Source organism: Syzygium oleosum, unplaced genomic scaffold, assembly GCF_021117445.2.
Source record: "Syzygium oleosum isolate NSW1041296 unplaced genomic scaffold, Sole_v2.1 Sole_v2.14, whole genome shotgun sequence".
NCBI lineage: Eukaryota > Viridiplantae > Streptophyta > Magnoliopsida > Myrtales > Myrtaceae > Syzygium > Syzygium oleosum.
The window spans coordinates 1200633-1223375 of NW_026607498.1; the positions used below are offsets into that span (position 1 = coordinate 1200633).

Genomic DNA, 22743 nt, shown 5'->3' on the forward strand with positions numbered 1-22743 from the left:
TTTTGAACTTTCTAAGAAATTGCCCCGATATGGGGTTGTTCCTGACAGGGGTAAGAAATGAAACTTCGTTCAAAGGGGTTAAGCAAATGATAACCTGTAGTGTTTAGATAGAGGAAATGAATGCCTCTCATCATTTTGGTCGTCATACTTTTCGTGAGATAATCCTTTACCTTGTCAGCACGGAATTTTCACTCAACTCGCACTAGGGATTATTATTCAGAACATATATGGAAATGTCTTGCCTTTCGTCATCTTGAAGTCTCTCATGCAATATGATCGCTTCATTAGGACAGAAACAGATTGCCAAACCAAAAGCCTTCCTCAAACAAAACTTGGTAACATAAGTTGATTCATGAAATTCAACTTGATACTTGATAGAAACAAAGTCAGAATGAGTATAAATCAAGTGTAATACTTCTTCACAGAATCGGAATTAACTGGACTGGAAAAAACACGACCATCCATCTCGGCCAAAATCAAAGCACCTCCTGGAAGAACTTTCTTCACAATGTACGGGCCGCCATAATTTGGGGCAAATTTTCCTTCTGCAAGAAGAACTATCGGCAATAATTTCCGTAGGACAAGGTCGCCTACCTGAAAATGTCGAGGCCTGACTTTCTTGTTGAAAGATTTAGCAACTCGTTGTTGGTAGCACTGGCCATGACATAGAGCTCTAAGCCTTATCTCATCAATCATGTTCAATTGGTCCAATCTCTGCTTGGATCCAATCGTTCGACAATTGTACCGTGAAAGAATACGCAACGAAGGAATTTCAACCTCAACAGGTAGAACTGCTTTCATACCGTACACAAGAGAATATGGAGTTGCCCCTGTAGATGTCCGGATAGAAGTCCGATATGCCATAAGTGCAAAAGTAATCTCTCATGCCAATCACGGTAGTTCTCAGCTGTTTTAGCCAAAATTTTCTTGATATTCTTGTTGGCTGCTTCGACCGCTTCGTTCATCTGCAGACGATATGGAGATGAATTCAAATGCTTGATCTTGAACTCCTTGAACAGATCATCCACCAATTTATTATTTAGATTCGACCCATTGTTAGTAATTATAGTCTCAGGTGTACCATGTCGAGCAATGATGTCTCGACGAATGAACTTCACCACAATCCGGGCCGTCACTGTCGTATAGGACATAGCTTCGATCCACTTCGAAAAGTAATCGATAGCGACCAGGATAAACCGATGCCCATTTGACGCTTTAGGATTAATTGGGCCAATCATATCAATGCCCCACATAGAAAATGGCCATGGTTCAGACATTTGATGCAATTCATTCGGAGGAGTTTTAATCTTGTCACCATGGATCTGACATTTGTGACAACTTCGGACATGCTGAATGCAATCACTTTCTAAAGTGAGCCAGTAATAACCCATCCTCATTAGCTTCCTTGCTAGCATATGACCATTCATGTGCGGACCACATACTCCCACGTGTACTTCTAGCATCAAATGAACAGCCTCGGTTGAATCAACACACCTTAATAAAACCGAATCATAGGACCGCTTGTATAGGCATTCCCCGCTCAAGAAGAACTTCGACACCATTTTCCTGATATACTTTTGGTCAGATGCGGTATTTTTCTCAGGAAATTCCTGTGTTTGAAGATATGCCTTGATATCATGATACCACGGCTTGCCTTCAGGCTCTTCTGTCGTGGCCATGCAATAAGCCGGTTTCTGTAAGACCTCTATCTTCAAAGGTTCAACTTCTAAACCACTTGTCACTCGTAGCATTGCCGATAACGTAGCCAGAGCATCGGCAAAACTGTTTTGAGTCCTTGACAAGTATTCAAACGAAATGTCTTCAATGTCTTCAAACTCTTCCACCAACTCCTCCAGATAGACGTGATAGGGCTGCAACTTAGCATCTCTAGTTTGCCATTTACCAACGGTCCGAAGAATAATGAGGGTTGAATCCTCGAACACCTTAAGTCGAGCTACTCCCATTTCAATTGCAGCTTGTAACCCGAGGATGCATGTTTCATATTCTGCAATATTGTTCGTACAAGGAAATATCAGTTTCGCTGCGATCGTATAATGTTGTCCGCCTGGAGATATTAAAACTGCCCCGATACCTGATCCTGACAAGTTTACGGCTCCATCAAAATACATGGTCCATACATACTCATCAATTGGCATGACTCTATCCTCTAACGGATCCAGATCCTCATTTTTCCCAGGATTTTCAGCTAAGACATCAGTAATTACTCGTCCTTTGACTGATTTCTAGGACATGAATCGAACATTAAATTCTGAGATGAGAATATGCCATTTTGCCAGTTTTCCAACCAAAGCGGGTTGATTGAGCAAGTATTTGATGGGATCACACTCTGTCAGAAGCAATATCTGATAGTGCAAAGTGTATTGCCTCAATCTGTGTAGTACCCAAACCAATGCTGCGCACGTTCTTTCTGCTTCGGAATAATTCATCTCAGAGGCGGTGAATTTCTTACTCAAATAATAAATCGCACGCTCCTTTCTATCCTCTTCACTTTTCTGAGCAAGCATGGCACCTAAGGATTCATTGTGGATTGTAAGGTACGGGATCAGAGGTTGCCCCGGTGTTGGTGGAACAAGCACTGGCGGATCCATCAAGTAGTGTTTAATCTTGTCGAATGCCAGTTCATACTCTTCATCCCATCTAACTAGCGCATTCTTCTTGAGGAGTTTAAAGAAAGGCTTCGCTGTCTCAGATAGCTGAGAAATAAATCTAGCAATATAGTTTAGTCTGCCCATTAAGCTACGAACTTCCTTCACCGAAGAGGGAGATTTTATTTCACAAATGGCTTTCACTTTTGACGGGTCAATCTCAATCCCATTGTTACTAACAATGAAGCCAAGTAGTTTGCCAAAGGCTGCCCCGAGCACCCATTTTGCCGGATTGAGGCGCAATTTGAACTTACGAAGTCTATCGAATAATTTCGTCAAGGTTTCTATGTGATCTTCTCCACGTCGAGTTTTTGCAATCATATCGTCAACATAGACCTCGATCTCATTATGCATCATGTCATGGAACAACGTGACCATTGCCCGCTGGTAAGTTGCCCTAGCATTTTTGAGACCGAAGGGCATCACCTTGTAATGAAATGTCCCCTAAGGAGTAGTAAATGCTGTTTTCAACTTATCATCGTCATTCATCAAGATCTGATTATAACCTGAGAAACCATCCATGAAGGAGAATAGTTCGAATCCAGCTGTACTGTCCACAAGCACATCAATGTGCGGGAGTGGAAAATTATCTTTAGGACTAGCTTTGTTCAGATCTCGGTAGTCAATACATACTCGAACCCGACCGTCTTTCTTCATCACTGGGACTATATTAGCGACCCATTCTGAGTATTGGATAGTCTCAATAAATCCCACGTCAAGAAGCTTCATGACCTCTTCCTTGATTTTCTTCGCCAGTTTTGGCTTAGCTCTTCGCGGCCTTTGTTTCACAGGCTCAACCGAAGGATCAGTCGATAGACAATGTTCGACGATCGATCGATCAAGACCCGACATATTAGCATAAGACCAGACAAAGATGTCTTGATAATCCTTCAACAACTGGGTCAAGCGTTTGGCCACATCTTCAGGAAGACATGCCCCAATCTTCACCTCTCTAGGATTCTCCGTGTCGCCAAGGTTGATCACCACGGTTTCTTCGGCGGTCAGAGGCTTAGATTTCTCATGGATTTCCAAGTTCCGTCGTATCTCTTCATCATTCGGATTAGAATCATCTGAGTCATTGGATTGGCTTGCATCACATATATGAGGGTCCACGATTCCCGTCCCTTTGCATGCCTCGAGATTAGTCCGTAGATGACAAATTTTTCAATCGTTGGTTATCGTCATCGGGTATTATGAGGATGAGGGGGATCCGTGGCAAATTACCTGCAAAAAGCAACGGTGGAATAAATACGACAAGTAAGAATAACGAGTCGGTCCATGACATCCTCTAGACCCTCAAGATGAAATTTCTTTCGAACGACCGATTCGTCCAGTAAATCCCGAAATTCCAAATTGCTTTATTCAATAAAAACCTGGACTGATTCCAAAATTTACAAATTATAGCTCAACGTTTTTCATTGAATTGCTCAAAATGGAAAATGTCTCAAAAGAATTCTTATAAAAATCGTTCAGCAACATTTATTACCAAAAAACATCAATAGCATGAAGTACAAATGTAAGCTAACATTCCATCTTAAAAAGAAAGAAAAACTCCCTAAACCAAACTAGAAATCAGATAGTCTTCCTCTTTTTAGAGGCTACGTGATCTATAGACGAATGGGCCTTCAAGGCGCGCCGTAATCGTGCATTCTCTTCAGCCAGAGCATCTGCCTTATCCTGGGCTTTCGTCGCCTTTTCTTCGCTGATTTTGATTTGAGTCTGAAGGGTATGCCGTACTGTCACGACCGGAATCTTGGGGAGTATCTCAGCAGGGATGGTATGATGCTGAATATACCGGGCTGTGGCAAAGTGACTTCTCATCCTTCCAGTGGGCTCATCCGCGGGTCAAATCAGCTTCTGAGTGGAACAATTCTGCCAAGCCTCAGAATGACGCCTAAGCTCGACTCTGTAGGACTCGTCCTTCTCGAATTGGACTTGAAATTCATTAGGCCTGAGTGGAGGTGGGACATCCTGCAGAACTCGGAATTGACGTGTAACTCGAAGGGGCTGATAGCAGGTTGCCCCATAAATGCCCATCAAAGGTACGGGCTTCTGATCGGCATGGTATAATCGAGCCTCAACCTCCCGAAACCACACAGCTTGCCAAAGGAAAATTTTAGAGCTTGGATCCTTGAACAGATGGACCCATTGTGTATAGTGCAAGCTCTTAGTTTGATCTTGTATTTGTTTGAACCTTAAAATAGGGTTATCAGTCATGTCCATTTCAAATACAGTCATATTTTCCCCAAATTGAGAAAGGTGTGAGAAAAGCCAGATTTGTAAAAGTTCAATCGGGGCTCGAAAAGCTCTATCTTTTCCTTTCTTGAATCGTGTCAGAGACATGAAAGTTTCTGCCAGAATTGTGTTTATAAAACTAACTCCACCACATATTTGTTTTACCGTCCTAGCTATCACCGGATCAATAGCATTTTGACAGAATGGAAAAACGATGAGTCCAAAAAAAAACTAAGATAAAAATTTTAGATCTCATGAGGATGGAGTTATTTTCGAAACATTCAATAAGAAAAGATAATGGGCATGCTTGACAATTACCCTTTAGCACTTTTTCAATTTCCTTTTTAGTCAAATTCAAAAATTCAACAAGCACTACCACAGGATCTACCTTAATGGGTGGTTCGACTATATCCAACTCAATCGATTTCCCAATGGCAATACTGTATTCTTCCAGAGTCGGTGTGAGCTCAAACTTACCTCCCAACACAAATGCGGTTGTCTCGGGGCACCAAAAATGAGCGAGTGCTTGCATGATCTCGCTCTGAACATCTATGTCTGGGATTGGCAGCATGAATCCAATACGCTTGAGAACGTACTGCTGACCATCTGGCTTCAACTGGCTCCATAACTTCTTGAGCTCTAGCTTCGGAGTAGGCACGAAACGGATATCGAGGCGACCCATTCTTATAGACCACGTGCCAAAAGACTCAACCTGAACCATGGACCGACTCAAAATAAGATACAGAAAACCAAAGATAAAGCTCGAGAAATTACCGTCTTTGGGGAACAAATGTCAATCACAGAGACATGCACATGAATCCTGAGTTTAAATCTTAATCTATCTATCCTAATGGCTTTTGCAAAGTGAAATGATGAACGGAACAACACGTCGCAGCCTCGCGTACAATCATCATGACTAGTCGCGGCCTCGCATACCGTAGTCATGACTAGTCGGGTCCAATCACTTCGGCTTGGTTCGGTCGACAAGGGTAACCTCCATGCATTGTAGCCTCACGTGCATGAGGACGACCCTTGAGCCATTTTTTGAAAAAAATTTCGGGATCCAAATGGGATAACCTTTAGCGAAGTCTTACCGCCAAGGTTAAAGAACCATCCAAATACCATCTTAAAACTATGGGTGTGACCCAGGTCCGGTCACAGGTTGTGTGTGGTGTAGTGCAAATACTGTAAATCATGCACAATAATTATATGCAAAAACCACTTCAATAGTGCAAAAATTAAATCATAATTCCACTCCACCAAGCCTGCAAAACAAAGGGTTAGCCAATCACTACTCCCCTTATAACTCCCATCCTGCAAAACCATTTAACACCTAAGAATGAGAATCCGATCAAATTTTGTTAAATCGAGTGATTTTTCCATAAAAAATTTTTGGCCTAAGTCCTCCTTAAATTTTTTTTTAAAAATAAATTAAAGTTAATCTCCCCAGCGGAGTCGCCAAGCTGTCGCGACCTAAAAAAAATCGGGTTTTCAATCTTAGGCTAATGGATTACTAGATCAATTAAATTAACTAACCTAGCTCGAGTTCTCCCAAACTCTACCAAATCGCAACTTAGGTCCAATTGTGAGCATGCAAATATTTTCAATGGGAGTCGCCACTAATCATTTAAGGTAGGTTGATTAGAAAACTAAATAAAATAGCGGGAGTACCATTTTATTTCTGCGAACCAGAAATTATAAATTCGGGGACTTGGTTACGCTAGATTCCCTAACGCCCTTTCGGTACCAATTTCAAGAGAAATAATCAATTGGACAATTTTGATAAATCCTGACTTAGAGTTCAAAGGTGCAGAAATTTTCTTTTTTGATTTTTTATTTATTTAAATGAAAGCTAACCTATATGTAATGACGTGCAAAAATTGACATGTGATTAATGCAACCTAACATGCAAACTATATGTTATGCGACGACGTGATCTATTTCTAATGACGGACATATTATATTTTTTTTTGTATTTTTCTTTAATGAAATTCGGAATTAAAAATGCCAATTATCTAAACATGCAATTTTAAACTAAAGAAATTAACCTATTCTAGAGTAATCTTTTTGGCATTTTTTTTTATCAAAATTCGAAATTAAAATCAAGTAAAAAAAATATAACCGCTAAATCTTTCGAATTAAGTTTCGATCTGAAGCTTGACAGATCGATCCTAAAATTCGAAATACCCGCTATGGAAATAACTCTATCTAAAGCCTGATAGATAGATTTATTTCCACGTGTGCGGTTGCGGATTAGGAAATTTTCCTAATCGATCACATCTTGAAAAAAATTAGATATCTTAAATATCTTGGATATATTCAAAAGATTTTGAAAATTCTAAATTCTATCCAAATTTGAAAAGTAATAGATATCCAAGATTTCAAAAAAGGAAATAAAATCCTAATTGAAATAATGCTTATTATCCAAATATGCAAAATTAGATATCAATAAGCACAAATTAGGTAATAAAATATTCAAATCAAATCGGGATAAGATAATTACCTGATTTGCAGATTTCTTTCCTAATTTGAATTTGCAGCGGATCGGGATTGTGACCGGCGGTGTGTCGGGAGCGGCGGTGTGACGTCAGGAACAGTGGCGGTGCACGAGCGGCGGTGCACGAGCGATGGCGCGGCGTCGAGAGCAACAGTGGTGGTGTCTCGTCGGTGTTGCTCACGGACAGCAGGATGGTGTTTAGTTGGGGACCTCCACGGCTTGGACTGGTTCTCGGTCGAGAGTGCTCTCGGTGGGCTTGGATGTTTAGCCGACTATGGTGGCTGGTTGTGACGCTTTAATCACAAAAGAATCAAGACTGCTCAAGAACTCACTGGACTTCCTGGACATTCGCTACTTGCAGTTGCTGTTGATTGGTCGCTGGACAGAGAAGAGACGAGCAGGAGCCGTCACGTGAAGGTGGAGATCGTCAGGATCAGAATTTGGGCTGCTGCTTCGGGGACACTAGGAGGGAGCAACGTTGGCAGAAAGGTGACAAAGTCAACCTCTTGGACTCACGGGTTCAGCCTTCAACTTGGACAAGTCTTCAACTGGGCAGAGGAAGCGACTAGTCTGATGCTTCGGGAAGATGCTTCGCTACAATTGCAGGTTTAGCGATGAAGACTTGCTGGTGTTGCTCACGGTGGCCGGTTGGAGCAAGAAGTTATCCTGCGGCGTTCGAGGTGACCACGAGGGAGAGCAGCACCGCCGGGGATAAACTGCAGAGTCCTTTGGGCGCTACGGAACAGCAGTGGCAGCGACTCGGGCACGGCGGAGGGGCAGCGCGGACGCGGCGGATGCACCCGTACGCAACCGACTCTCTCTCTTTCTCTCCCTTTTGCTCTCTCTAAAAATCTGATTTCTGAAATTATGAAAGCTCCCCCTTTGATTATGAGACATAAACATATATTTATAATGTACACCTAGGTCAATTAGCCGGGCTTTCTAGTCCTAATGGGCTTAGGTTTAGGCTTTAATTTAATTCTAAGTGGGCTGAATTAATTTGGGCTTTTCTTTAATTAAGCATAATGGGCTAATTTAAGCTCAAATTAAGACAACCAAGCCCTTTTGTGTGTGATTTTCGGCCCATGCTTTCCCAGTGAGCCGAGTCTCGTTCGGTGCCCGAGCTCGATTTACGTGATGAATTTTAAGCTCGCTTACCACCGCCGATCCGATGCGAAATGCTGTTAATCTATATGAACCTAAACTTTATGCTATGCGATTTGTAATATTTTTGTTTAGGGATTAAAATTTAATCCCTAATTTTCTATGCAATTAATCACTAAATGATACGCCGAAATTTAGGTTTCAACATGTAGCAAAACAGGATGAAAGTCTCGAGGACCTTCTGAATGATAAAGCTGTTGAAAAAATGCCACTGTCATCTCTTTGAGCGCCTGGGGATCTCGAATCCATACGTTGTCAGCATTTTTAAGCATAGATATTCTGTTCCTCTGCCTTCTCTGAATTATTGTGGCCTGGAAATATTTTGTGTTCTTATCTCCCCATTTCAGCCAATTGATTCGAGACCTTATTCCCCAGTACATTTCCTCCTGTCTCCACAATGTTTCAATCTGTTCATTTATGGCCCTCTTTCTATTCTGGTTCCCATGCACATTCTGATCATTTGTCAAGGCCATCAGTTCTTGTTTTAATGAATTGATTTGCTTGTGGCTATTCTGGAAGTTGTCCCTACTCCATCTCGCCAATGCGATTGAGACTGCTTGTATTTTATGCATTAGGTTAGATTCTTGTAACCTATCTTGATTCCATATTCGCCTGATTAACCTCCCACAATCCTCATTTTCTAGCCAAAATGCTTCAAATTTAAACATTTTATTTCTCCTAATCGGTTCAACTGATAAGACCAGTAAAATAGGGCTATGATATGATCCGATGGCCGGTAAAGCAAAGACCTCAGCTTGAGGGAACAATATTCTCCATTCAAAGTCGCAAACAGCCCTATCCAGTCTTTTTTGAACATAATCCTGCCCTTCTTGATTGTTAGCCCAAGTAAATGTACAACCTTTACTTTCTAAATCCATTAATCCACAAGCATTGAGGAAATGTCTAAATGCGTTCATTCTATAGAGTTGTGGAGGCCGCTTCCCCCTCTTTTCCCAATAGTTCAAGATTTCATTAAAGTCCCCAATACACACCCAAGGCAAGTTGTTCTGTATGCTCAGACTTTTCAGCTCTTCCCATAATCTCATATTTTCTTGAAACATTGTTGGAGCATGAACAAAAGTGGCCCTGAATTGAAATCTTAACCTTAGTGACCCATTTTTATGTAATACATTTAGCAACCCACCCCCAACCACGTTCTTCTTCTTCATTATCTCGCATAGCTCTTCATCTTCATCTCTTCTTCACCCCCAAAGTCCCCCACAAAACTCTCTCTCCCCACCACCATTGTCTACTATTACCGCCCTCCTCTTTTTCACACTCTCCTCCTTCTTCGGCCTCACCCACTTCAATCTCACCTCCAACCAAGCCGCACTCCTCTCCCTCCACACTACCGTCGGTGGCCCCCTCCTCTGAAACCTCACCGACCCGCCCTGCTCCTGGGTCGGCGTCATATGAGACCCGCCCCAGAAGCAAGTTGTCGAGACCCATTAAAAGCCACATCTAGTTGAAAAGGGATAAAGTTCCACAATACAGGTCATATTATTTGGTAAGTCAAACTAGTTAGCCGGTTTATGACGAAAGTACGCAATTTTCCAATGAGACAATATCCATCCTTCATATATAGTTCACAAGCAGAGAAGCCAGCAAATACGCATTTGTTAAAGCATGCACTTTGTGAACAAGATGGATAATTACTAAATTGAAACAACAAAACTCTCAATGCATAAACCCTAAACCCTCCCACTTAAATAATTTTTTAGAAAGAACAAAAGAAAGAAATCATACATGAACAAACTCAAAATATGTTTGGTCGTCTGAATTTTTAGTTAGGACAAGATTGGATATGATATGGTATGAAATCTAGATATTTTGGTATATCATATTCATTGTTTATTGAATCGTAGTAATAAATTCAAATTTTTCATATCCTATCATGTCTAATATTTGGTAGAAACTACATATCAATGTAAATGATAATTATGCCCTCAAATACTGCCCAAGAAATAATACAATTCTTATCATCATAAAACTACCATTCTTATGCACAAGTATAGTTGAAAACATGCACAATTAATTAAATTCACAAGCCAAGTCATAAGACATTATTATAAACTATTCTTTGTGTCCAAAACGACAAATATTGCACTTCTTTTTTGTCGATCTGTCTACAAGAGCCATATATACCTTTGTTTTAAAACTTTGTTAGAAATTAATTTTACAGCCGAACTAATGAGTGCTAATTGAAGAAGAAATGGATTAATAAGGTCTGTTCTTCATCGTTAGCTAGATTATCTATTGGGATGTTCAAGAAGAGGCGTTTCTCTATGTATGCATAGTCAATGGTCCAATGCTTACCAATAGTGAAGTAAATTAAAGACTGGGATGTGTTATCGGCTTTTCTTGACATTGAACTCCATATCAAGTTGCGGTCTAAAATTTTCTCTCAATTCGGGACAGGTTATCATCATGGAAAGGCAATTTGATTATATGGCCATTAATTGCCCGCAAGGGTTTTGATTGAATAGCGATATAAATACAACATCTTTGGACGTAATTACCACTACTAGAAAGCAAGGAAATTATAATCATGAAGCTTTCTATTCCTCTTATATCGGATGTGATAAATCACATCACAACATGCAATTTTGCAGGCAACATTAGCTAAACCTTTCCCCTTCCAAATAGCACAAATACACGGCAACTCATCACTCCAACTCTGCCTAATTCTTTAAATATTACAACAACTATAAATCAAGCTCCAGATTTCATAAGAAATATCACATTCAGTTTTGACTCGAGTCTGAGCATGTGTACTGTACTTGATCTGATTGGAGAATGTCGATCGATTCGAATTAGATGAGGCGTAAAAAGAAAAGTCCGAGCTGAATTTTGATTCAAGGTTACCTTCTTTCGATGAAAATCTTGGATTATAATTTATTTTGTTTGTTGGATACAAGATTTAGTCAATCGGCAAGGGTCTCTTCGCAAATATTCAGGAAGACCAAAAATTGAACTCTACAGAGTAGGGACTCCTTTAACTGTACAAAAGATGGGGCCCACGTGTACTACAATATATGTTTTGCGTGTGGAGCGAGGAAGTGTTCAGAAGAAAGAAAATAAAGTAAAAGAGAGGGTCTTGCTTTTGAGCTTTCTTTCCTGCTGCATCCGCACAAATAGAAGGGGAAGAGGAGCTCAACACGAAAAAAGAGCCGCACAGACAAGTTCACTTTTGCCCGCACGGACGTGTTCTTCGATTCATTACCAAAATGATACGTGAAAGGATCCATAAGAAATCTCAAAAGTCACCGGAACAAGAGAATCTTGTAGACCTCCAAGACAAACTAAAAGTACATTATGAGAACATGATTGATAAAGATAATCACACGCTCGTCTTTCAAAAATAGATCTATGATTGCATCCAAGCGAAAAGATCGGTGGCTAATCATCGAATCATACATTGTCATCGGTGATGAGCACAAGCCAGGATATCTATCTACGGTTACGGCTTTGCCTTTCGGTGGTTTGCACAAAGGGTCGGCGTTTCCAACACCATCATCGTACGGAAACAACATAAACATGTTGAATTGACACCTATGAGTCATTTAACAAGTGCGAGACGCCAAAACTTTTAACAAAAACACGTTGAACGAGTACATATTTGACATCGCCGGGATCAGGCGAGCCTCGAGGTCGCCGGGATCGGGCGAGCCTCGAGGTCGCCGGAATCGGGCGAGCTCGAGCTTCGCCGGCCTCCGACGAGGTCGTCCCGCCCCGGTGGCCGGTCGCCGTGGCCGACCACCGGCCGAAATAAAAAAAAAAAAAAAGAAAAAGAAAGAAGAGAAAAGAAAAAAGAAAAAGAGAAAAAAAATTAAATTTCGATTTTTTTTAAACATTTTTGTAAAGAAGGAGAAAGTGTGTGGATGGGTCTAGTAGGTGGGTTGGACATGGGTTCCAAACTCAACCCATTTAGACCCATTTATCTTTAAACTTTAAAATTTAAAACCCATTTAAGGTTGACTCTTTAAAATTAAAGTGACCCATATATGACCCATTTATTTTTAAATGGGTCATATATAGGTTTAAGACCCATTTTGACACCTCTACTACACGGCAATCGTTCCTTTGCCGCTGTGATGAGTGACCAAGAGAGCTAAGGAGAATGAGAAGGAGTTGATAGAGTTTCTCGCAAAGTAGCTTATATACATAATTGATCGAGCAAAGTCTTAAAATAGCAATGTCCGGATGTGAAGAACCATATTCCCCAAGAAGGTTCTTGAAGCACAATTGAATTATTTGAACCGGTGTACTATTAAATCGACAACGGACGAATCCCGTGTGCTTCATGCAAATGGTATTAGTATCCGAGAGAGATGTGAACTGAGGTACAAAAGCATACACGTAAGATGATTAATTAAGGTTTTCTAAACGGCATTTAATTGTAATAAATTAAAAGACCATATCATGAGTGCAGGAAATAAATAAAATATGTTGTCCCCCGGTCAATCATTGTCGTATATGTGTATTTCAGTAATAGAATATTAACGTCGTGCAAATACCACACAGGCAAAGACACGGTTTAGCTTTTTGAATTTGAAAGTTTCTTCTAGCGGGTTCACATTTTAATGGTTTGGCAGGTGATAAGAGTTGGAGAGATTCATTAAGGGTATTGCCGACGACCATTGTTGCCTCTTTGGTCTAATCATACTGGCCTTTTGGACGAAATTTCATCAACGAAACAGCGACAACAAATTCGTCAGCAATTTCGTCGCAGCACAATGTTTCTAATAGATGGCTTTTTCGGTTGGTAAAGAAGAGAATAGATAAGGTTAATGTCTTAAAAAAGGGGGGCAACAAACCGATTTCCGATTACGTCTTAATTACGGCCATTGGGTTGCTCGGGTTCCATGTTCTTTTAGAGATGTGATATGAAAGTCATTCAATCAGGGCCATCTTCTCAGCTCTCCTAACTGGGTGCAAATTGTTTTGAGTCAGGGTAGCCCACAAAGCCCAAAAGTCAAGATTTAATTGCTTCATGGGCCAGCAAGGTATTTTTTGGATTTCTATGCTGTCGGGTCTCCACACTCATGCCTCCGCATTGTAAGAAAAGAAAGAATATTCAATCAACCAAGCCAATTTTCTCAAAATTTATCTGAGGGAATTATCTTCTTAAAGTAAGGAAGTAGCTTCCATTGGACCGGAAACTGTTTCTCAAAATGCATCCTTTGTGAAATTGGTGATATGGGCAATTTTGCATCATAATGGATGGAGTTCATCATGAGAGCGTTATCTACAAGAAAACTAGACGAATAAAAGCACTTGACTCCTACGTTCAATAGTAAAAATCATGACAAAAGGATTTGGCACGATTAAAGAATTTCTAATCCTTCTTTTGTACACCTTGCAGTCTCCAATGCTTCTTTTAAGAATGGATCAACATAGTTCACGAGTATAATAATCCTATTCTTAGATTCTAAAGTAAATAATGGCAATAAACTTAGAGATTAAACAATCAATACAGCATGAACAAGCAGAGAGGCCAAACCCACGAGAGAAAGAGAGAAAGAGAGAGAGAGAGAGATTGAAGAACGTGATCTTCGGGAGCTGATAGTTCTGAAGCAGATGAGATCATTCACACTGAAATGGGTGAGCAATTTGCTAAACAGTTATGGTCAACTCAAGCAGTTTGTTGACTCAGGGGCACCAGAAGCTAATTCAATATACTGAAATTGGGACAACAAACAGGATCTCTAGAGCGTTCCAAAGTCGTTGGATGTCACCAAGAGGCAGATATAGTTTCCTTCACCTGTCTAATTGAATCACGATGTACTTCTGTCACCAAGAAACAGATCTAAATGATCATTGATGAATGTGGACCAAGTGTCATTGCTAAAAAGCAATCAGTAAGATCACTTCCCTCAAATTCAGCAGCAAGCTTGATCAACAAAAATATTTCAAAATTCGACACAACATATGGTCAATCAGTTGCTGTCCACAAAACTTCAAGGGATGTGGCTCGACACACATTTAAGGACATGAAAGGATGCAAAGCATTGCCGAGGCCTGCAAGTTAGAGGAATAACCACAACCAAGATTGCAGGGCCACAATATTTCGGGTTGAAGAAGACATTTGAATCTTTGTGCCTCTGTTCTGGAATGTAAAAGGCACAATATTATATGACGGATGGTACAATCCAAAAAAAGCAAGTACTTGTAGAATCTATCATTAAAACCATGCTTCCGTGTTCAGCTAGGTCATTGGATGTTTCTTAGCTAGTTCTTACACAGCCTTCCAGTGCTTTTTTTGTGTTCTTGTTTTCCTTTTTCCCATGAAAATAATAACTAATTCACACATCTCCACATCTGACATATGAACATGGCATACTCTCTCTCTCTCTCTCTCTCTCTCTCTCTCTCTCTCTCTCTCTCTCTCTCTCTCTCTCTCTCGTAGTGTCAATTGCTTTTTTGTCTCTCTTGGGGGTTTGTGTACTGGGCAATCGACCTGTAAAACAGAATCACAAGAAACGAGATGGGCAAAGGAGCTGAAGGATTTGGTTCTCTTCTTGAATTCCTCGGGATTCAATAAATAAATAAATAAAACAAATACATTTTTTGAAGGTTTTTTAAGTTCTGTTGAAACCATCTATGAGCAACTATTGGGTACACTCAGATCATGTGAGCGCAGCTCACATCTATTGAGATCATGTGGGTCTCAGCGGGGACCACCTCATGTAGTAGTGCATATGAATTGAGCTCACATGCACTGTTCCAACTAAAAGTTTTTGTGTCTCTATTTGCTCAAGTCAACTGCTGTGTATGAAATTATTACCATTCTAGGAAGAGAATGAAAAAATTCGTACCATTCAAGAGATTGATGAAGAAGAAATTTACTGCTTTCCCACATCAGAAACACAGCTCTTTTATCAAACCCAATGAAAAAACAAGCAACGTCTAGAAATATTTTTCTTTGCTCTTCATTTAATGCCTCGATGCTAATCATCAACTTCCTTTGAACATCCTCTTGAGGAAATTCTTCTAGCTCCTTTAATATGATATCCCACTCTTGTACGCTTTTTCCAGATAAAAGAGAACCTATAACTTCAAGAGCTAAAGGAAGACTGTCACATATTTTTACTACTCTTGCAGAGTGTAAGACATATTGCTCTTCAGGGGAATCCCTTCTAAAGGCATGTTTGTTAAAAAGTTGAAGAGAATGATCAAAATCCATGCCAGTAGGCTCATAAGTCCAATCGACAAGTGTAGGCACTTCAAGAATTCCCCAATCTCTAGTGGTAATGATTATTTTGCTTCCTTTACCAGACCACTCACGCTTCTGCACGAGCGCATCAAGTCGACTTGCTTTGTCAACATCATCAAGTAGAAGAAGCACTATTTTAGAGCATGACCTTTCCTTGATCACCGTTTTCTCTTCCACAATATTGTTGATATGAGGACATTCCTTTGTAAGGATGTTTGACATGAGCTGATTCTGCAAGCATGTAATCTCTGTTTTCCGGACGTTTGCAAGGAAGCAACAATTAAGAAAATCATTAGAAAGTTGATTGTACACTATTTTGACACGAGTCATCTTTCCCATGCCATCGATACCATGGATTCCAACAATCTTTGTTTCCAAGTCGTGTGCAGCTATCATCCTGATGATTTCATTTACATGATTGTCTACTTCGACTAAGCAATCAGATACTTCCAAGTATGCGGTTTTCAAAACGTTATTGACAACTTCTTTCACAAATTGACCTTTGCCTCTGATAGTATTGGAGGAAAAAACATCAAGACATTAGGTTTAGCCCAACAAAATAATGCATGGAACAATTGGACTGTACATGATATAATTAAATATCTGTTTGGCATGCTTTGGAGGTCCCATCCCTTTAGTGCTCCAACCTCAGTGAGAGTAGCCTTCCACTTGTTGATAGACTTATCATCAAACCGCTTCTTGTTTGCATGAGAAACAATGGTGTTGCCATGGTGCTCAGTCTAGGTATTTTACCTTGGATGGTGTGACATCATAGAAAATGGGTATGATCTTTTGTCTGCTTGTGTTCTTGCTCTCCACCATTTTGACCAACTCCCTAAGGCACCATGTACTGTCCTCACATCCTTAGAAAAGATTGGTATTGATATCTTTGACAGCTCAATCGCTTGGAGAAGCTGGCTGTCGATCTCTTTCTCAATGCGGAGCTCTTGATCATCCTTATACGCTCGAATTCCAACATTGATCATACTGGTGTAAAGATAATCAGTAATATCCCAACGTTTATCTGGTCTTTTGAAGCTAAAAATGCTTCGTAATCAGATCCCGATAACTTCTCCATTTCCTTATTATTAGGAAAGGCCTTAAACATACTTACTTGTTCAGATTGTAGACATAGTTTTCTTTTTCAAGAATCTGAACACTTCTGATTGTACCACGTAGATATTCCGAGCGATTATTAGTTTCAAATTTATGTTTTTTTTACATTTTTACTTTCTTTCCATTACTTCTTTCTCTCATTTCAGGAATTTATATCATAGATAACTAGTTACATTGCTCAATGCACGTACGACGCACGATAGCAATATCTTTATATGAGTGAAAATTATATTAAATATTTCAATTAAAGGTGAAGTGCAATAATAGTGATCCACCAAGGAAGTGCATATTTCTTATTATTTTAGGTTTTTTTTAGTGATAGACTTGGTAAAAGTCAATCGATCGGTATGATGTCCCAATTGTATAGCCGTAGCCCTCTCACTACGCGCTTGTGAAAAAAAAATCCAAATCTTAGTTGGCTTTTCGTACCATCGTCAACCATTACAATTCAGATATATAGCTAAATAAAATAATATATAAATGCATAAATTAATACATAGATAGACAGATAAATTAAAACCAAATTGGCCCAAAAAATAATGTATATAATAAAATCATCGGCAGTGAGGTACGTAGTGGGGGAGTTGACTGTGGAAATGGGGTTTGTTTTGTGAATAAATGAGACGCAATCAATAATGTTATTGCAGAACAAGGAAGAACACTACAAAAAAACAAGGATTTAGCCACGGAAAAAAATCCATGGCTAATTTGCGACGGAATTTGCCACGAAAAAAATTCGTGGCTAATTTGCGACGAAATTAGCGACGAATTTTTTTTCCGTGGCTAATTTGTGACGGAAAAAAATGTCGTCGCTAATTTGCGACGGAATTTGCCACGAAAAAAAATTCGTTGCTAATTTGCGATGGAATTTGCCACAAAAAAAATTCGTCCCCAATTTGCAACGGAATTTGAGACGAAAAAGTATTCGTTGCTAATTTATGACGGAGTTAGCGACTTATTTTTTTTCGTCGCTAATTTTACGACGTAATTTGCAACGAAAAATAAAATTCGATGCTAATATATGTATTGCGTGTCAAATATTTACTAATATATAAATGTAAATTGTTAATAGGATTTTTCAAACTTCAATGTATGAACTACCACCAAATGAGATGGACCGTTTGTGTGATGAATAATTTGCAGTATGGTTCAAAACATATGTAAGTTGCCTATAGACCAAAACCAAGTTATTAATATTTTATACATCATTTAAATATATATTATTGACTTTGCGTGTGTAACCTTAGGTTCATAGTAATCACGATCAAGTTAAAGAGAAAGGATTGCTATATTATCTGTCATGGGGTCCAAAGTCAAGAGTACGAACTTGGCCAGCATATTTCACAAACGGGTATAATTTTCACACTCAAGAATATGGAATGGGAAAAGCCACAATGAATAGTGGTGTATGTGTGTGTTCGGTCATCCAATGATGGCAGTTCAAAAGATGATTTTTATGGCTTGTTGGATGAAATCATGGAGATAGATAACCCCGGACCATTAATGCGGGTTGTGTTATTTAAGTGCATGTGGTTCAACCCCGTCAAAGGAATGAAGGTGCATATGAAGTTTAATTTTATTGAAATAAATCACAAGAAAAAGTATATGAAATATGAACCATTTGTGTTGGCACAACAAGCAATTCAAGTATATTATGCATCATATCCTAGTTTGAAATGTGACAAAACTGATTGGTTGAGTGTATGTAAAATCAAAGTACGAAGAAAAATCGAGGAACACTAGAAAGATACAACATATCAACAAGAGGAAGTTTGTAACACGGTTCAAACTGAGGAATATAACATTCCAACTCTACGAGATCCATGTGGAGCAATGATAGATGTAGATTTAACTGAAATTTGCGAATCAAATTTAGAATGTGTTACAGAATCCGATTTTAAGACAGAGGATGATGATGATGATGATGATGACGACGACGACGATAATGCTCAAGAAGGAGATGAAGATCAAGATGAAAACGAAGGTGAAGATGAAGATTTAAATTTTTGAGACTTTTTACTAATTATGTCGTTATTATTATTATTATTATTATTATTATTATTATTATTATTATGACAAGAGTTTATTGTTGTTGTCGTAATTATTAGTATTGTTGTTGTTGTTGTTATTGTTGTTATTATTATTATTGTTGTTGTTGTTGTTGATTATTATTATTGCAACTATTCTTACTGAAACGTTATTGTCGGGAAAAAAAATGAATTAGGCGTGTGTGGGCTAGTAGAAATGAAATTCGTGGCAACGAATTTCATAAGAAAATGTGTGTGTGGGCATTTTATGAAATTCGTGGCTAAAATCCGTGGCAAATTTGCCACGAATTTCATAATAAAATGTGTGTGGGCATTTTTTTTTAAAATTCGTGGCAAATTTGCCACGAATTTCATAAGAAAATGTGTGTGTGGGCATTTTTTTTTTTTAAATTCGTTGCTAAAATCCGTGGCAAATTTGCCACGAATTTCATAAGAAAATGTGTGTGTGGGCATTTTTTAAAATTCGTGGCTAAAATCCGTGGCAAATTTGCAGTTTTGCCACAATTTCATAAGAAAATGTGTGTGTGGGCATTTTTTAAAAATTCGTAGCAAATTTCACGAATTTTAATTCCAAGTTTCATAAGAAAATGTGTGTGTGGGCATTTTTTGTTAAAATTCGTGGCTAAAATCCGTGGCAAATTTGACGAATTTTATGCACAATTCATAAGAAAATGTGTGTGTGGGCATTTTTCATGAAATTCGTGGCTAAAATCCGTGGCAAATTTGCCACGAGTTTTAGCCATGAATTTTAACAAAAAATGCCCATACACATGGTTACGTTCATTTTTTATGAAATTCGTGGTAAAATTCGTGGCAAATTTGCCACGGATTTTAGCCACGAATTTAAAAAAAATGAATTTTTGGCATGAAATTTGGGGCTACATTTACGATTATGGCTCTCTCTTCTCTGTCTCTGTCTCTTTGTTTTTCGTTTTTCGTTTTCCCGCTCCTTCGTCTCCTTGGAGGGAAAAGCTCGCGACCCAAAACAATTCCCCCAAATCCCTCTTCCAATTCCCCCAAATCCCTTTCCTTCGTCTCCTTCGTTTTCAAATCTAGGCTAGGGCTTTTCCCGGCCTCGCTCCACGGTTCCACCTCCCCCATTCCTCGCCCGCTTCCGGTGCCAGCGGAGCTGAAATCACTCTGGTTTCCTTCGCTCGAGACGACCTCCTTCGGCCGCTGCTCCACCCCCCCTTCATCGCCCGCTTTCGGTGCCGGTGGAGCCGAAATCGCTCCGATTTCCTTCGTTCGGGACGACCTCCTCCGGTCGCTGCTCCACCTCCCCCATTCCTCGCCTGCTTCCGGTGCCGGCGGAGCCGAAATTGCTCTAGTTTCCTTCGCCCGGGAAGACCTCCTCCGGCCGCTGCTCCTTTCGGAGTCCGTCCTCGTTTCTTGCCTCTTCTTTCCCCTTGGTCTGGACCGCGATTCTGGGGCGAATTTCGAGCCAGCATCAGCTCAGGTTAGTTGGCTTGTACCTGCTGTCTGCGCATTTTCCCGCGTTGCGTGGGTCGTGATGGTTGGGATATGTGACCCGTCCGCAATTGGCTTCGACCTCGGTGATCGTCGGTCGGCCTTGTTCTTCGTTTCTTGCTGTTTGAGCTCGATGTGGCGGTCGTGTCATCGAATTGGGGCTACTTTAGCTGGAAATGAGCAAGTCTGGAACATGTGCCACTTTCTTATTATCTTCATCCTTCTCTTCTAGCGTAAGCTGCTCGGTTAATTCTTTTATATTCACAGAACTCCAGCAATTTCAGCTTGGTGAGGTGCTTGATTCGCGATGGCATAGTCTTCAACTATTTGCATCGCTGGATGATCAATTTCTCCAGCTTAGACATCGCTTCATCCTCTATCTGTACAAATGTCAGCTTCTCAAAATGATCAAGACCTAATATCTTGAGCTTTTGAACCCCTTTAGCCTTGAAGCATAGTGTTTGCCAATCATAAAGCTTTTGAACAGACCGTTGGTTCTGTCATCATCCGCATCTATGTAGTAAAGCTTTTGTACAGATTGAAGAGCTCCGATTTGTGCTGGGGTGCTGAAGCCATATTTGTAGTGCGTATAGGATAGTGACGAGTTTTTGGTCCAGGGATACTAAACATTTGTAGTCGAATGAAAATGTTTTGATAAAGCCTTTTAATAGCACTTCCATGCTTCACTGTTTGTTAATATTGTGGCAAGGATATTTTCCTGCTTATTTGGAGACCATTACTTGATCAATTCTGAGCTTAGCTTAGGGTTGTGGCAAGGAGTGTCATGTTCTATGGAGGTGGAATTTTGTAGGCTGACCTTGTTGAACAGATTCTGAGCTTAGCTTAGGGTTCATCCTTTGTCACTACAAGTTCATATGTACTACCAACTAAGCTATCAATTAGGGCCATATGAAAGATATCCTGTACCAATTGACACAAATGTTAGGTCAGTATGCTTTTTCTTGCATAGAATTTTGTCTGAAAATTTTGACGAGGCTGCCATTGGGTAACTTTATATTATGCTGCATTCATTTTTTGCGAATCTTTTACAGCGGTGGAATGAACGGATTCCTCTGGCTAAGTGAGAGGAATGTACTGACCAATGTAATTCCTTCGCCTATCCATGGATTGGACGATATTGTCAACAATCAAGTATAGTAAGTTTCTTATTTGCTTTTGTAATTCTTGGGCGACAAACTTGAATCATTCACAATCCCTGTTGCTTTACAGTAATGTTACTTATCTCAATCCTGCAAAGCACAAGCACATCCCCAGACCACCTGCTGGTGTTGTCATTCCTCCAAAGGTACATGATGCTCTTACTGGTTCATATATGTTAATCTAAAATCAAATATTTGTATTTTGTTCTCAATGTATACAATATAATTGGAAAAACGTTATGTGCATTATGTAGGGCTTTGTGTTTGATGTTACATGAGGCCTTTTCCCTTTCAACATTTCTATGAAATATCAATACGGTTGAAAAGCGCGGATTATTTTATATAGGAGAACCTTTTTCAAATTACTATTTAGGTCTCTTTATATTGGATGTCGTGACAAGAAAATGGATGGCTCACTTGTTCACTTTTATAGGTTTTAGGACCTTTGGATAACAAGCCATTCCCTGTGTTATGGCATGAAGATAACAGTGGTAGGCGCCAGAATGGAAGAGAAAGGTGAGAATGAATTCTAATGGTCTTGCTGTCTTGGTTGATGTCTCTGTCTGTTTGTTTTGTATTTCTGCTGCTGCATTGGTGGTTTGTATCAATTTAGAGGCTTGTGGTGCAATAGATTTTGCAGTTGAGAATGAACTTGAAACCAGGAACATTTGGAATAAAATTTTGGTTACTCCTGCAGGCTATTGAGTGTGTTTGTGGAATCTTTGGAGATTGTTTTCCCCTGTTGTTTCTATTTAGAGACGCTTCTTTCTTTTCTCTCCCCATCTAAATGCAGTGCTTGTAATCTTGCAGGCCATCAGTACCTGGAGCAATGGTCGGTCCGATGCTGGGAGAAGCAGCTCACCGTCTTGTCAAGAGTACACTAAATATCAAGTTGAACAACAATCAATCCTCTGGCATATTGGAACCACCACGCAATCGAAACTTTCCAGGATATTATGCAGTTAATAGACCAAGACCAGCTGCTCCCTCTGGGTACGAAAGGGGCTTCAGTGAAGATACCCGCCAGTACCATGGAAATCACAACTACACTATTATTTGAAGTCAGTTTAGATTAGGGGAGGGATTGTTTATATTGAAACTCCATTATTGTAGATTCTCTTTGGAGCTGCAATGTTAAATATATATTTTAGCAATTAATTTTGCTGCTAATTAG

At 39.8% G+C, this 22743-nt stretch overlaps 1 protein-coding gene and 1 pseudogene across 2 annotated transcripts; one reads left to right on the forward strand and one right to left on the reverse strand.

The window, feature by feature from the left end:
• Positions 1–9753: 9753 nt before the first annotated feature.
• On the reverse strand, positions 9754–16600 carry LOC130139928 (disease resistance protein RUN1-like; annotated as a pseudogene).
• Positions 16601–20256: 3656 nt separating this feature from the next.
• On the forward strand, positions 20257–22715 carry LOC115666009 (5'-3' exoribonuclease 4-like). Of its 2 annotated transcripts, XM_056318066.1 has the most exons (6): positions 20267–20398; positions 20677–21355; positions 21462–21566; positions 21640–21715; positions 22003–22085; positions 22380–22715. In XM_056318066.1, the coding sequence occupies exons 2-6, from the start codon at positions 21285–21287 to the stop codon at positions 22627–22629; spliced, it is 585 nt and encodes a 194-aa protein (XP_056174041.1). In that variant the 5' UTR covers positions 20267–20398; positions 20677–21284; the 3' UTR covers positions 22630–22715. The 2 variants fall into 2 exon arrangements, with proteins under 2 accessions (XP_030443667.1, XP_056174041.1); XM_030587807.2 differs by lacking the exon at positions 20677–21355 and having other exon boundaries at positions 20257–20398; positions 22380–22712.
• Positions 22716–22743: the final 28 nt, after the last annotated feature.

What these genes read in the sequence shown, in the direction of transcription:
- LOC115666009 (XM_056318066.1), top strand. Translation starts at nt 21,285, where the DNA reads ATGTACTACCAACTAAGCTATCAATTAGGGCCATATGAAAGATATCCT. An exon ending in CCAATTGACACAAATGTTAG is followed by an intron (nt 21,356 to 21,461) that starts GTCAGTATGCTT and finishes AATCTTTTACAG; the next exon opens with CGGTGGAATGAACGGATTCC. An exon ending in CGCCAGAATGGAAGAGAAAG is followed by an intron (nt 22,086 to 22,379) that starts GTGAGAATGAAT and finishes GTAATCTTGCAG; the next exon opens with GCCATCAGTACCTGGAGCAA.